The sequence below is a fragment of the Periophthalmus magnuspinnatus genome, chromosome 11 (genome assembly GCF_009829125.3).
Source record: "Periophthalmus magnuspinnatus isolate fPerMag1 chromosome 11, fPerMag1.2.pri, whole genome shotgun sequence".
Classification (NCBI taxonomy): domain Eukaryota; kingdom Metazoa; phylum Chordata; class Actinopteri; order Gobiiformes; family Gobiidae; genus Periophthalmus; species Periophthalmus magnuspinnatus.
Genome location: NC_047136.2, coordinates 3,085,440 through 3,101,867, shown reverse-complemented (window position 1 = coordinate 3,101,867; position 16,428 = coordinate 3,085,440). Strand labels below are relative to the sequence as shown.

Sequence of the window (16,428 nt, the reverse complement as noted above, 5' to 3'; positions counted from 1 at the left end):
TGTGTCCATAATGCTAACCTGTTCATAATGCTAATGTGTCCATAATGCTAATGTGTCCATAATACTAACCTGTTCATAATGCTAACCTCTCCATAATGCTAACCTGTTCATAATTCTTAGCTGTCCATAATGCTAATGTGTCCATAATGCTAACCTGTTCATAATGCTAATGTGTCCATAATGATTCTGAATCTAGTCTGGTCTATTTCCATCTTCAGTCACAAAGTCTCTGCTCTGACACCTTCAAATCAAAATGTTCTCACCACATTACGTGAGACACCATGCTCTGTCAATCAGCGTTACCAGAGCAACGCCTTCTTGTTGCTAGGTAACTGTGTTCGCCGCTCATCTCTGAGGCTTGTGCGCATGCGTCCTGCGGTCAGGTGGTACAGTGCGGAAGCAGCAGCATGGCGGCGTCCTCTGTGTGTCTGCAGCGCGCGGCGAGGAGAGCGATGAGACCGTCGTTGGTTGTGATTCTGGGAGCCACGGGGACAGGGAAGTCCAAACTGGCCATCGAGCTGTGCCAGCGGCTCCACGGGGAGGTCATCAGCGCAGACTCCATGCAGGTAGGACACGCGACAGGCCGGGCTGTCCCTGTCCCGGACAGAGGACAGAGCTGATACATGAGCTGATAAATGAGCAGAGAAATGAGCAGAAAAAATATCAGGGAATTTAACAGACACATGGGAGCGCGCAGTGTATAAAACCTGTGGAGGAGTTAACTTTTATTTTCTACAGATATAAGTAACGGGTGCTTCAGTCTCACAGCGAAAGTGTCGACTCTGGCCCACACGACACGGCCTGATCAGGACTCTGCTGTTTACCAGACCTGTCTCTCTTTTTACCTGTATGTCTTTTTACCAGACCTGTCCCTCTTTTTACCAGACCTGTCTCTCTTTTTACCAGACCTGTCTCTCTTTTTACCAGACCTGTCTCTCTTTTTACCAGACCTGTCTCTCTTTTTACCAGACCTGTCTCTCTTTTTACCAGACCTGTCTCTCTTTTTACCAGACCTGTCTCTCTTTTTACCTGTATGTCTTTTTACCAGACCTGTCCCTCTTTTTTACCAGACCTGTCTCTCTTTTTACCTGTATGTCTTTTTACCAGACCTGTCCCTCTTTTTACCAGACCTGTCTCTCTTTTTACCTGTATGTCTTTTTACCAGACCTGTCCCTCTTTTTTACCAGACCTGTCCCTATTTTTACCAGACCTGTCTCTCTTTTTACCTGTATGTCTTTTTACCAGACCTGTCCCTCTTTTTTACCAGACCTGTCCCTCTTTTTTACCAGACCTGTCTCTCTTTTTACCAGACCTGTCCCTCTTTTTACCAGACCTGTCTCTCTTTTTACCTGTATGTCTTTTTACCAGACCTGTCCCTCTTTTTTACCAGACCTGTCCCTCTTTTTTACCAGACCTGTCTCTCTTTTTACCAGACCTGTCTCTCTTTTTACCTGTATGTCTTTTTACCAGACCTGTCCCTCTTTTTTACCAGACCTGTCCCTATTTTTACCAGACCTGTCTCTCTTTTTACCTGTATGTCTTTTTACCAGACCTGTCTCTCTTTTTACCTGTATGTCTTTTTACCAGACCTGTCCCTCTTTTCAGCAGATCTGTCTCTGTTTTTACCTGTATCTTTTTACCAGGCCTGTCTTTCTTTTTACCTGTGCCTCTTTTTACCAGACCTGTCTCTTTTTCACGCGTTTATTTGTTTGTTATGCATCATTTTAAGAACACGCTCATTTAAAAACTCGCTTTGACACATTTGTTCTGATCATCTCCTGTCTTAAAGTTCACTACACATGGGGTGGAATGTTCAACAGTTTGGCATTAAACTTGAAAATCCTTAAAAAAACCCCATCTTTCATACTGTAAGCAAACTCACCCCTCCACAGATCTGACATCGTGTCGTTAGCCTACATTACGAGACTCAAATTGGGACTAACACAAGATGATTTTGACACAAGGAGAACAACGTAAACATCTGTGTGGTTATTGTTTCCAGGCCGACTATTACGTGTTTATGGTAATAATTTTGAGAAGATTTTAACACTAAAAAGCTCGTTTAGTTTTGAATTGTTGGGTCTAATTTCATGGCCGTGTGGATCATCATTGTGAACGTCAGGGCTGTTGTTATTTTGCAGCGTGACCCAAACCTTATCTGCTCCTCATGGACTGTGGCGACTTGATTAATGCTCATAAGTGTGTCCAGCCTATTCATCTATAGTTCAACCCATTGTATAACCTGTCTCACCCCAGCCCGAGGTCATCCATGTCCTGGAGAGCGTATCCCGCCGCACTCCCCTGCTCGTGGGTAAACTGGGTTATCATTTGTGCCTAGAATATCTGCACAGCTCTGGCTCTCGTGGTGAGAAACAGCGCCCTAGTTTCAACCTCTCCACAATCCCTGTCCCTGTTAGACGCCGCCGCCGCTGCTGCTGCTCGTGTGACAGGGAACCGAGGGAGACGAGCTAACAGACTACAGTTTAAGAAGCCCCCGTGAATGCGTCCGCGTACGGGCCAGAGCTGTGTTGTCTTTGGGAGAGGAAACAGTCTGAGCTTGTTTGGTAGAAGGCCACATTGTGCTGAGCTGGTGCATAGTCGTTGCATGCAGCACTGGCCCAGCAGCTGAGCGTGAATGCCTCACTGTGGCCATTGGGAAGTGTCTATTGTCCTACAGAGAATCGGTTCCCACACTCCCTAACGCTCCTATTGTATGCCCCCCCTCTCCGCCCCTCCTGCCCCTCCTGCCCCTCCTGCCCCGCGCTCATGGCCTCGACTCAAAGTCCATCAGACATGCTGGGGATATTATTCACTCATTAAATGAACATGGTATAATCCCTGGCGCACAGTATCTGTACTGTTAGAGCCTGAACTGGGACCGTGTAACTCTCAGCTCGTCTGGGTCAGCGGGCGTCCTACAGCGCCCCCATCGAAACTGTCTCAAATGTACGCCGCCGTCCTGATGTGTTCTGGTGATGTGTTCATCTTTAGGCCTGTCATAATAATAATAACTACAGCAACTTATCGTTCAATATGTGACAGATGGGACAGTAGTTTTTGGGGAGTTTGGTTATTTTTTCTGTAGTACAATGAGATTTGAGCTGGAGAAAGATGAATAAATAACTTCTATGACTCATTATAGACACAAACTAACTATTTAAGTGTTGTATTCAGCTCAAATTGTGCTAGTTTCAGTGTCGTTAGCTCCTCCCTTTTTTTTAACACAGGGATAATTCTGCTTATGCTTTGGTTTCAGTATTGTCTTTTATCGTCTGTATTGACTTGCAGTTATATCGCACTTCAAAATGTGTTATCGTTTCTCTGTAAACCTGGAGGAAGCGGCAGACTGGTTTGTTTAAATGTGTCCATGGCAACTGGACTATTGTGTTGTGTTAATGGCGTCTTACAACCCCATGAAAGGCCTGGGCATATTTGTATGCAGGACACAATAATAAAGTAGACTAATGTTTTTGTCTGTTACATTTGCACAAATAATTAATAACTTTGATTGGAAATGGTGAAAAACTCCAGAGGTTCTGAGTGTGTATGTGCAGCATGTGTACATGATAATGTCCATGTTAAGTTAATAAGGTAAGTAAATAATAAGACTGGAAATGGGACCAGGTGATTTAGCTTGAAAATGAAATTGTAATGACATTTTTTTTTTTTTTTTTTTTATTTTAATTTTATCATTATGTATTTATTTTATTTTATTTTAATTTTATCTTAATTTATTAATTAAATTTAATTTTTTAATTTTATCGTTACTCATTTATTTTTTATTTATTTATTTAATTTTTTTAAATTTTATCTTTATTTATTTATTTTATTTGTATTTATTTATTTTTTATTTTTATTTATTTATTTACGTCACTGATTTCAGGACAGCGCTGCTTGGCTTGATTTGATTTGAACTTGAAATCCGATTACAGTCGTCCCTCACTATATCGCGGTTCACCTTTCTCGACCTCGCTGTTTTGCAATTTTTCATGCTTTTTTTTTACACCATATGAACGTGCATTGTGTTCTGCGTCCTGATTGGCTGTTGGACTGTAGACCATTGTGTCGTGCGTCCTGATTGGCTGTTGGACTGTAGACCATTGTCCATCAGTCTCCTCCGTGCCGTGTCTCCTGTCCAGTACAGAATGTGTTCAGACAAATTTACATAAACGTTGGATCTCAGTGTGACTCTGAAGTGCTGTACGTTTGCAATTTGTTTTCTCCCCGACAAAACCCACAATGTCGATGAAACGTTCTGCACCGACAAAGACGCCTACGAAGGTTTGAACTTTGAGAGAGTTTAAACGAGAGAGAAATGTGAGAAAATGTTAACGCCTGTGTGAGAAAAGTGTATAAAGTGTGTGGTGAGGGGTTTTACAGACAAAAACATAGAGAATAATAGTCAAAAATAAAGCTGATACTTCGCATTGTGGGTTATTTTTAGAACATAAACGAGGGACCAGTGTAATTAAATTTTTTTGAATAAAACTGGAGATAAACTGGTCCAGAAACTTCAAACTTTGCGTGTGAGTGTTTTCAGAGACGAGGTAGAAGATGCAGGAGATGTGCTCTGAGACATGAAGTAATTTTAAAAAGTTTGAAATGTTTATGGTTTGTTCACACAGTTTTTTAAGACTTCCACATAAACTTTTATAAATGAGATGGAGGCCAGGACACTTCACTTAAAGATGTGTTTTGAAATCAGAGGTGAGGCTGGTGCTGCTGCTTGTGGGCGTCCCGTGCTGGGCTGTGGACACTGGGGCCGTGGCCTCTGGTCTCTGGGGTCAGTGAACAGGTCAAACATGGTGCGTTGTTGTGGTGTGTGAGTCTGGTCTTCAGGGCAGGGGACATATTGGTGAGTGCTGACCCCAGATTGAAGGGAACGGCCTGAAAGTGTCCAAAAGTGACACAAAAGCATCATTACTCAGACTGTGATTCATGGGATTCACGTGGGAATGAGATAGTGATGTGACATTCGTGAACGAGACGGCTCTTTTGAACGGCTCCTTAATGTGAACTGTTGGAATTTGATCTTGTTTTTTTAGGAGAAACAGATATTTTTCTTTCTAGTTTTATGCATTTTTATACTGATTAAACCTGAACCAACACAAGAATCAGAAACAGAGCAGGTGTCACGAGAGATTTGTCCACAAAAAACATGTTTGGCATCGTAATAACTTTATTTATTTATTTATTATTATTATTTTATTTTTATGTTTTTTTTAATTTATGTATATATTCATTTATTTTTTAATTAATTTATTTATTATTATTATTTTATTTTTATGTTTTTTAAAATTTATTTATATATTCATTTATTTTTTAATTAATTTATTTATTATTATTATTTTATTTTTATGTTTTTTTAAATTTATTTATATATTCATTTATTTATTTTTTAATTAATTAATTTATTATTATTATTTTATTTTTATGTTTTTTTATTTATTTATTTATATATTCATTTATTTATTTATTTTTTAATTTATTTGTAGTATTATTTATTGTATTTATTTATCTTATTGTATTTTTATTTTTTTATTTTTATTATAGTGCAGTGTCTTATTCTGATTGTGCATCATTTGAAAGCGTAATCCTCCTCCCACTCTCCGTCTAAACACATCTGAGCCGTGGTTGTTTCTTTCTGTCATTAGTTTGTTGTTAAATGAGTTTTCACATCGGCTTCTGTCGTATAAATAAACAGTAAAAGAGCCGGCCCTTTGAACGGCTCTTTGAAATGAATGGATCCAACAGATTCAGATCCCACAAAAGAGCCGAAAATCCCTCCACTAGAATGAGCTGTGTGTGATGTGATTTTACTCATGTTTCCTGTTGTGAGACTGAAACATTTTAAACTGTGCAAATTAATTAAAACAAATGGTGTAGCTGCTGTAGTTTCTGTAGTTGCTGTAGTTGCTCTGTTGCTGTAGTTTCTGTAGTTTCAGTAGTTGCTGTAGTTGCTCTGTTGATGTAGTTCCTGTAGTTGTAGTTGCTGTAGCTACTGTAGTTGCTGTAGTTACTCTGTTGCTGTAGTTTCTGTAGTTTCAGTAGTTGCTGTAGTTGTAGTTGTTCTAGTTCTTCTGTTGCTGTAGTCGTTGTAGTTGCTCTGTTGCTGTAGTTTCTGTAGTTCTTCTGTTGCTGTAGTCGTTGTAGTTGCTCTGTTGCTGTAGTTTCTGTAGTTCTTCTGTTGCTGTAGTCGTTGTAGTTGCTCTGTTGCTGTAGTTTCTGTAGTTCTTCTGTTGCTGTAGTTGTTGTAGTTGCTCTGTTGCTGTAGTTTCTGTAGTTCTTCTGTTGCTGTAGTCGTTGTAGTTGCTCTGTTGCTGTAGTTTCTGTAGTTCTTCTGTTGCTGTAGTCGTTGTAGTTGCTCTGTTGCTGTAGTTTCGTAGATGCTGTAGTTTCTATAGTTGCTTTAGTTGCTGTAGTTATTTTGCTGTAGTTGGTGTAGTTGTTGTAATTGCTCTGTAGTTGTTCTGTTGCTGTAGTTTCTTGGATGCTGTAGTTTCTATAGTTGCTGTAGTTCTTTTGCTGTAGTTGTTGTAGTTGCTGTAGTTGTTGTAATTGCTCTGTAGTTGTTCTGTTGCTGTAGTTTCTGTAGTTTTGTTGCTGTAGTTTCTGTAGTTGTTTTGTTGCTGTAGTTGTTCTGTTGCTGTAGTTTCTGTACTTGTTCTGTTGCTGTAGTTTCTGTAGTTGTTTTGTTGCTGTAGTTACTGTAGTTCTTTTGCTGTAGTTGTTCTGTTGCTGTAGTTTATGTAGTTGTTTTGTTGCTGTAGTTGTTCTGTTGCTGTAGTTTCTGTAGTTGTTTTGTTGCTGTAGTTCTGTTGCTGTAGTTTCTGTACTTGTTCTGTTGCTGTAGTTTCTGTAGTTGTTTTGTTGCTGTAGTTACTGTAGTTCTTTTGCTGTAGTTGTTCTGTTGCTGTAGTTTCTGTAGTTGTTCTGTTGCTGTAGTTACTGTAGTTCTTTTGCTGTAGTTGTTCTGTTGCTGTAGTTTCTGTAGTTGTTCTGTTGCTGTAGTTTCTGTAGTTGTTCTGTTGCTGTAGTTACTGTAGTTCTTTTGCTGTAGTTCTGTTGCTGTAGTTTCTGTAGTTCTTTTGCTGTAGTTACTGTAGTTCTTTTGCTGTAGTTGTTCTGTTGTTGTAGTTCTGTTGTTTCTGTTGTAACCTCTTACAGCATTTTTAACAGACTGGTTTTGTTTTTTCTTGTTTGCAGCTCATAAGTTTCCAGCATCACTTCAGTATCACAAAATGTTCATGGATGTCCTCAACACTTCCCACACGGGGCCGGATGTGCGCTACAGTTAGACTCTCCTTCCTTTCTCTGCTCACTCTATTCTGTCGTGCTCTCTTTCTCTCTCTGTCTCTCTTTTACTGGCACTCTCTCTTTACTAGACGCACACTCTCTCTGTCTCTCTCTGTCGCTCATTCTGTCTCCCTCTGTCTCTTGCTCTCTATCTCTCTCTTTATCACTAATTTCTCTGTTGTTCTCTGTTGCTCTCATTCTGTCTCTCTCTCTGTCGTTTCTTTTCTCTCTTCATCTGTCTCTCCCTCCATCTCTGACTCTCTCCCTGTCTCTCTCAGTTGCGCTGACAATCTCTCTCTTTGTCTCTCTTTCTCTCTCCCTCTGTCTCTCTCTCTCTCTCTCTCTCTCTCCTCTCTCTGTCACTCTGACTCTCTCTCTTTGTCTCTCTTTCTCTCTCCCTCTGTCTCTGTCTCTCTCTCCTTCTCTCTCTGTCACTCTGACTTTCTCTCTTTTTCTCTCTCCCACTCTTTTCCTCCCTCTGTCTCTCTCTCTCCCCCTGTCTCTCTGATTCTCTCCCTCTGTCTCTCTCTCTCCTCTCTCTGTCACTCTGACTCTCTCTTTTTCTCTCTCCCACTCTTTTTCTCCCTCTGTCTCTCTGATTCTCTCCCTCTGTCTCTCTCCTCTCTCTGTCACTCTGACTCTCTTTTTCTCTCTCCCACTCTTTTTCTCCCTCTGTCTCTCTGTTTCTCTCCCTCTGTCTCTCTCTCCTTCTCTCTGTCACTCTGACTCTCTCTCTCTTTTTCTCTCTCCCACTCTTTTCCTCCCTCTGTCTCTCTCTCTCCCCCTGTCTCTCTGATTCTCTCCCTCTGTCTCTCTCTCTCCTCTCTCTGTCACTCTGACTCTCTCTCTTTTTCTCTCTCCCACTCTTTTTCTCCCTCTGTCTCTCTGATTCTCTCCCTCTGTCTCTCTCTCTTCTCTCTCTGTCACTCTGACTCTCTCTCTCTTTTTCTCTCTCCCACTCTTTTTCTCCTTCTTGTCTCTTTCTCTCTCTTGTCGTTCTCTCTCTCAGTTCGTTCATCCTCTGTGACTCTGTCTGGCTTTGACGTGTCCTTGTGTGACGCGACGTGGACCCCCGTCGCCATCCTCCCACATCATCACATGTCGCTCTCTCGCTATCTCTCTATCTCTCCATCTCTCTGTCATTTTCCCTTTCTCTCAGTCCACTCCGGCTCTGACCTGTCTGTCTCTGACGTCTCTGTGTCTCTCTGTCTCTAAAGTGGACCCTCGTCACCCTCCTCCCACATCATCACATGTCTCTGCCTCTCGCTTTCTCTCTCCTTCTCTCCCTCTATCTTTTCCTCTCTTTCTCTCCGTCCGCTCCGGCTATGACCTGTCTGGCTTTGACGTCTCTGTACGTTGCGACACGGACCCCCGCCGTTCCCCCGTCCTCCCGCCGTCCTCCCCCATCCTCACATCAGACGCACAACACGCTCTGAACATGTCTCTTATCTTTATTCCGCAGTGTTTTAGACCGAAGTATTCCAGCCCGGCGCTACTGTAAAACGGTGATGAAGAGGAAGGGTGGAGGAAAACGGGAGGAGGAGGAGGAGGAGGGAACAGTGCTATGAATGATTTATTAGCCTGTTCCCTGCGGAGGGAGGAGAGGAAGATGGAAGGATGCGTTTGTTGAAAGACGGAGTCGTTCGGGACAAGCAGAAACATGATGGAAGAGGGTAGAGCGCATCTTGGTATTTAGTTGTTTGCGTAGGTGAGGAAATAGTTGATTTGAAGTGGAGGAAATACAAAATAAACATGACCTAGTTTCCACGTAGAGGTCATAATAAAATAAACCATTGTGCGGCTTTATATTGTTTCAGTTTTCTTAAGATTTTTGGTGGATCTGACTTACAATAGAAAGTCATTTAAAGGTTAATTTGTGTAACTTTTCTGGTTTAAAGAGCACCACACTCGCTGGGGCACCCTGTCAGGAGCAGTGGAGACCATTGACTGTATATATAAATGGACGTAGCTAACATGCTAGCCGCCGCCGTGCTTCCAGTTGCATCGACTCTGGCTTCAATTCACTTTCTATTGAAAAACTGCAGCCCCGCTCTCTGTCTCTGCTGCTGTCAGACTCGTCATTTTGGTCTTAAATGTTCGTATTAACCCTCTACGTGATCCTGGGGTTTTTATTTCACTATTGTGTCTGTAAATCAAGATATGAACATTAATAACAGACGAATCAGGCGCCTTCTTTCCCCGAGGTCGCTCCCGTTTGTGTTAGTAACAGGTTTGATTGACAGCGTTGCTAAGCGCCCGCTCCCCGCTAAACCAGAGGTGCGGGTGGGAAGAGGCGTTACCTTCATCAACCTCGCTCTAGGTTTGCTCTTTGGTTGCTATGATACTCGAAGTCGGCATTCCTAATATGAAACTCTGCTCCAAATTAACCGCTATAACTGCTAGCCTCGATTAGCTTCATTCGACTGAACGCTGTGGGGGGACGTCACGCTCACTTAGTCCACGTCTTTATACAATCTGTGATGGGGACGTAGCTCCAGATGCACCTCCCTCGCTCCATGGAGATGTTTACACGTTTACCTGTAATGTTCCACAGTCTGGCATTAAACTTGTCTGTCTACCAAGCAAGTGACTCTCCGCCTGAAAAGTTACAGTACATCGTGCACCTTTAAATAGGATCTCTGTTGAACTCATTTAATACTTTGTGTTCTTGTGCAATGTGCCAACGCTGTTTTATGTGCCGGTGTTAAGTGTCTGGATGTGACGGGACGTGTAACAAAATGCACTCGTTTGCTTTGGGATCCATTTAAAAATAAGGGCAGAACTCCTCTCTCTGCAGTATTGATACACTCTCAGTTGGTGTTTTTGGAAGTTGACAGAGGTTGGAAACAAGAAAAGTGAAGAAAAACTCAAATATTGGACAGTAATTTATGCCGTTGTAATACACCGTCTAACATTTAAGTGAATGGAACCTCCGCCCTGTTTGGTGTTTGAATTGTAGAGATCGACCTGTCACGAAAACATATTTTTAAGTTCAATATGTATTCTAGACGATGAACGATAATATTGAAACTAATTTATGCCACTGACACAACAACCTAATAGCAGATTTAAACCACAAAAACTATTATAAATCTACAATATTGTTAAAAATCATGAGCTGCAATAAATAAACAGCAGAATGAAACAGTTTAGTTCAGGGGTGTCAAACTCAAGTTCACAGTAGGCCAAAATTCACAGGTCAAACTCAGTATTTATTGAAAAATTGAGTGCACCTAATGTGTAATGTTTAACCTTTTCATACAGAAATAAACTTTAATTTTGCTTAAACACAAAGTCTGGAACAACTCAAGCTTGATATTACAAAAATGTGAGAAATTAAATTTGAAATAAAAGACACACAAGTAGTATTCATTTCTTATTTATGTCTCTCTGTAGCAATTAATTTGGCCGACATGACCACGCATCTTGGTTGCTAATGAGTTTCAACAGAAAAGGAGGGGCATTTCCTGGTCTCGACTGCAGCGCACTAGCAAAGCATTCTGGGATTTGTAGTATTAGTGTTACATGCACTATATACTCACGGGCCAGCTGTAATGCACATTTCATATGATCTCAGGGGCCAAATATAATTACACCGCGGGCCAGATTTGGTCCCTGGGCCTGAGTTTGGCATATGTGCTTTAGTTCTGTAATTCATCTGTAATGAGTCAAACAAGTTATTTATTCAAACGTTTACAACTTAAATCTTATCATATCATCAAAAAATAGTAAAAATGTGCCAGTACTGCAAATAAAAAGTACACATGATAAATATTGACCCCAAAAACTATTGTTCCAGCTTCATATCCTGAATTATAAGATGATTTTGTGATTATTGAGACAGACCTAAACTCAGGCGCCTCTTTGAATGGCCGCGCTGTTTCCAACTGGGGACAAACTTGAGATTTGTGGGTATGATAATGTTTCCCAGTCAAGCCTATAGTGTGGGTTCAGCTGCCTCCTCCCAGTCAAAGTGGTTGTGAATGGATGTCCGTGGCCAGTTTGCGTGCGAGTCCAAAGCATGTGTGTGTGTGTGTGTGTGCGCTCCTGCGGGTGTGGGGACAATGAGCGCAGTGTTGGGGCTCCGTGGAGCCTGCAGCCGGCCGGCCTGCCCCAGCCTTATGCCCTGCACGAGACAGCTGTTCCTCTGCCACATAAATAAAGAGGAGGCACTGCCCAAATAAAGCAGAGGGAAAAAAGAGATGTGCGCAGAACAAACACATGCATTCACCCAGAAGGAACACTGGACAAAGGGAAAGTATAGACACATGAGAACACATCGATTCATTTGGGGCTAGTAAAACAGCGCCTTGAAAGGTCATTTTAATAGAGATAAAGGCCCGATGTGCACGTTTTAGCGCATCAACTATCAGCTATCAACCTTAAATCTCCAACAAAGGCTGATATTTTGTTTTGGTTGAGCTGCCGTATATAAAAATCGACATAGCTAACCTGCTAGCTGCCACGTCCCAAATAAGAAGTGATCATGGGCGCGCTTCCGGCTCCATCGACTCTGGCTCCAATTCACTTTCTATTGAAAAACTGTGGCCCCTCTCTCTGCAACTGCTGCTGTCAGACTACTACCGCTCTTAAAATGTTCGTATTAACCCGCTCTACATGATCCTGGTGTTTTTATTTCGCTGTTTTGTCCGTAAATCAACATGAGCATCAATAACGGGCAAATCATGCGCCTTCTTTCCCCGAGGTGGTTTAAATCTGCTCTTGGGTTTTTGTTTCAGTGGCATAAATGAGTTTCAGGATTATCGATCATCGTCTATATTTACTTCAGTAATATGTCACACTTCAAAATGTGTTATCGTGATTGTAACCTGGATAAACCAATGAAAAAATGGAAGAAATTAGTTACAGAGTTTAGGTTACTTTTGGATTTTTCTACCTTTTTTTTGGTTGATTCAATAATTTTGAGGTGACTGCTGTTGTGTTTTTGGGGCTCTATAAAAAATAAATTGAATTGAAAATGTATATCCTATTAAATTTTATACAAAAATGCAAGATCTTATTCCCGCTATTGCGCTGTAAGACTTTTCTGTCACATAGACGTCGTAAACATTTTAAAGGGCCCATATTACACTAATGTTGTTTCCTCGTCACAAACAGACCTGGAGTTGTGTTTTTTTGTTTCATTCTCACATGTTTAACACACAAACCCTGCGCATTTAGCCTGAGTTGTTTTTCTCTTAATCTGAAAACGCTCTGTTCCACCTCGTGATGTCATCGTGTGGTGATACAGGAAGTGCCCCGCTGTGTTTTTAAACTCCACCCACCTTCATTTCTAGAATCATTTGGATCATTTCAGCTCTGGAATTTCCGATCTCCGTTGAGCAAAAAGGTAAAATGCAGCTGTAAACTTGAAAACTACCACATCATGACATCACAAGGTGGAACAGAGCATTTTGAGCTTTGGAGATGTAGACAGACTGATAATAAAGTGTGACTCAAACATGTGTGAATGAAACAAAACACAACTCCAGGTCTGTTTTTGAGGAGCTAACGTTATAACATGACTTGTAGCTAACAAAAGTCAATTTTGTGTAATACAGGACGTTTAAATTATGTGAAATTGCGTGTTTTTTACCCTCACTCTGATCCCTCCGTACTACTGCTACCTGTCATTTCAGCTTCTTTCAAATGTCTGACAAACTGAACCCATCTTTCATCTCCATTTTCTGTCATTTTCTCGCAGAGACCATACTGTTCTGTAAGAAGTACACACAGCTCTTTTGCCATTTCATTACTACTCATCTTGTACTGTATTTTAACACGTTCTAATACTTTTTTTTTTTTTTAAATGAATATTCTTCCGCAGTTCTCTGGGTCGATTTATACATAGACTGTATAAAGAAGTGGACTAATTAAGTGTGACGTTACCCGCAGCGTTCAGCTCCAGTCAAAATGAAGCTAATCGGGGCTAGCAGTTATAGCGGCGAATTTACAGCCGAGTTTCATATTTGGAATTCCGACCAGGAGTATCATAGCAACCAAAGAGCCAATCGGGAGTGAGGCTGTTGAAGGTAACGTCCCTTCTTGCCCACGCTTCTGGTTTAGCACAGAGTAGGCAGTTAGCAACGCTGTCAATCAAACCTGTTGCTAACGCTAGTCTCGGGGAAAGAAGGCGCCTGATTTGTCTGTTATTAATGTTCATATCTTGATTTACAGACGCAATAGCGAAATAAAAACCCCAGGATCATGCAGAGCGGGTTAATACGAACATTTAAGATCATTTTAAGATATTTTATTTAGTATTGGAGTAAAAATGTGCGTAAAAATTCAAATTTCGCCTCATTTTTCGGAGTTAAAACTTGAGAATAAGTCAGACTTGGAATTAGTTATGAAAAAATCCTTGTGTATGTTTTGACAAATCAGGCGCCTCAGTTGTTTGTTGTTAATGTTCAAATCATGAATCACGGACAAAAAAGCGGAATAAAAACACCAGGATCATGTAGAGCGGGTTAATACGAACATTTAAGACCAAAATGACGAGTCTGACAGCAGCAGTTAGACAGAAACTGGCCACAGTTTTTCAGTAGAAAGTGAATTGGAGCCAGAGTCGATGGACCCAGAAGCGCGCCCATGATTTGGAACGTGACGGCTAGCGTGTTAGCTATACCCATTTTTATGCACAGACTATGGTCCATCCCTACTCGCGCCGGTGTCGTGCAGAGGGGGCTTAAATTATTTAGTTGTTCTGCTCGGCCGTGTTCACCGCAGCTTGAGACGAGTTTATGTACAAGCAACAGCAAACAAAACAGCTTAATCCAAACTCTGCTCAACTTCAAGCTAAACATTGAAATGAAAGCAAGAAGCTAAAGGGTTTTTTTCTTTCATGCTGGTTCCAGGTTCACGCCTTTACCTTGGGATTATCGTTTATGATGCAAGGCTGTTGAAATGAGACTTGGAAGGTTTTCTTGGATCCAGCGAAAGTGTGCGTTTTACATCCGTCTTTTGAAATATAAAATGGGATTCACACAAGGACAAACCTACATACTGTAATACTGGGAGGTGGTCGATACTTTTACTCTTTAATCTTTATCCTTGACTACGCTTCAGTCAGAATAACCAATGTTTTTCCCACTCCTGAGTTCTTTTTAACGCAATTATAGGTGTTAATGGTGTTTTTTAACCTTTCAACTTGCAAACCTGTTCATTTATACACATCCAAGGCCTGGTTTAGTCACAATAAGTGCAATAGTCAAACGAATGTAATGAATTTAACATAAAACTGAACAACTAGGCATGGGATGATAACTGAAATTTGCTGTCGCATTTATCACGTTCAAAGTAATTACGATTAACGATAATATCACAATAATTATTAAAGTTTCTGACAGTTTAAAATGTTATCTATATGAATAATTATAATATTAATGTTATGAATAGGCTCCATGTTTGAACAGCTGTTATAGTATTGTAAAGTTTTATGTATGAGCAGGGCCGTCGCCAGAAATTTGGGGGCCCCGGGGCAAGAAGCCTCACATGGCCCCCCCTCTAATTCAAATTAACAACAGACCCATACCCGTCGACTCCCCCCGGTGGATAAGTACCTTTTCTCTGCACATTCTCGCGATTCTCACGATTATCTAAATGTCAAACGAGCGATTACGGTCGACCCTTTTTATCACGAGAAACGATATTATTCTTTATCGCCCCATCCCTACTTAGGCCTGTCAAGGTAATTACTCTATCGACTGGAACAACATATATTTTGGGACTGTATTCATCATGTGGACAATTTCTTTGCTAAAGTGCGGAGATTTCTGCCCTTTTTATGTAATTTGGTAAGAGTTGAGCTGTAGGGTAGAAAAAATAACTTCTACAGCTGATTATTAGTTCATTCTGCTGTTTATTTCTTGCAGCTCTGGCGTTTTAATGAAAAAAAAAAACAGTTTCATGGGATTATCCTGCTTTGTATCAGTGCCATTAAGTAGTTTCAATATTATAGTGATATATCGTGCTTCAAAATGGGTTATCGTGATGATCGATATGGGTTTTTCATGGCCGAATCCAGAGCAACTGATCGCTGATAAGATCTGCCGATATTTTGAGCCGATACGTCCGGCCAATTTGGATTATTTTACCCAAATTACTCACCCACCGCCCTCTTTTACAGACCTTAGTCACATATTCTGCAATTACGAATTTAAAGTGATAATATAAAGCTTTATGTGCACTAGGGATGGGATGAAAAACAATAATATCATTTATCGTGATAAAAAGAATTGACAATAATCATTTGTGGGACTTTTTATATAATTGTAATGATTGCCAACAAAGATAATCGTAATTATATCATCTGAATGTGCAGAAAAAAACAACTTATCCACAGGGGAGGTCGACAGGAGGGACAAACGGGTCTGTTGTCCAGGGCCCCGGGCTTTTAGGGGCCCCAAATTGGACCCTCTTCCTATTGATTTGTCTTACAAGGGGCCCGTGTGAGTCTTATTGTCCCGGGCCTCCAAATTTCAGTTGACAACCCTGCGCATCTATAATACTCTCTGTTGAATTTCATTATCATTTTATCATTATATAATTGTTAATCGCAATTATTATGGCGATTATTTTGATATTATCGTTAATCACAATTATTTTGTTCATGATAATCGTCACACAAAATTTCAATATTGTCCCAGGCCTAATATGTACTCTTTAGGCAGCAGATCGGACAACACTAAATATCGACCTGTGCTGGAGATTTAAGACTGATATTTTGGCAGATGTGCTAAAACGTCCAAATATCGGCCAACAGATATATTGGTCCATCTCTAATTAGTAGTTACTTACGTTACTTTAGGTTTAAATATTCTCCAGCTTCATCATGACCTCAGCAACAAACTAACTGCCGTGAACAGTCTGAATAATTCATAGCTGTAACCCGTTCTTCCACTTTGAATGTTTTAAAATGTTGTAGAGATATGGACACCGGCCTTGGTCTGTCGTCTCCTCTGGTCTTATTCACTTTACTCCGGAAGTTCCCGCGGGCGCCGCCGTCATCACTTGGGTTGTATTATTTAATGTGGAGCTGCAAATAAATTCTATCGGGACAGAGCCGTTTTGAAGCCTCCCGGAGAATCGCTGCAGCGTCGACTTGTTTTTGCACATAAACATTGAACATTT

General features: G+C 40.9%; 1 protein-coding gene across 2 annotated transcripts in view; it reads left to right on the top strand.

Annotated features, from left to right (window-relative positions):
* The first annotated feature begins 394 nt into the window (after positions 1 to 394).
* trit1 (tRNA isopentenyltransferase 1) overlaps positions 395 to 16,428 on the top strand; it is a 52,384-nt gene continuing 36,350 nt past the window's right edge. For both annotated transcript variants that reach the window (XM_033975795.2, XM_055225144.1), the window contains exon 1: positions 395 to 566. In XM_033975795.2, the coding sequence (XP_033831686.1) occupies positions 408 to 566 (159 nt within the window). In that variant the 5' untranslated portion in view covers positions 395 to 407. The remainder of the gene's footprint in view (positions 567 to 16,428) is intronic.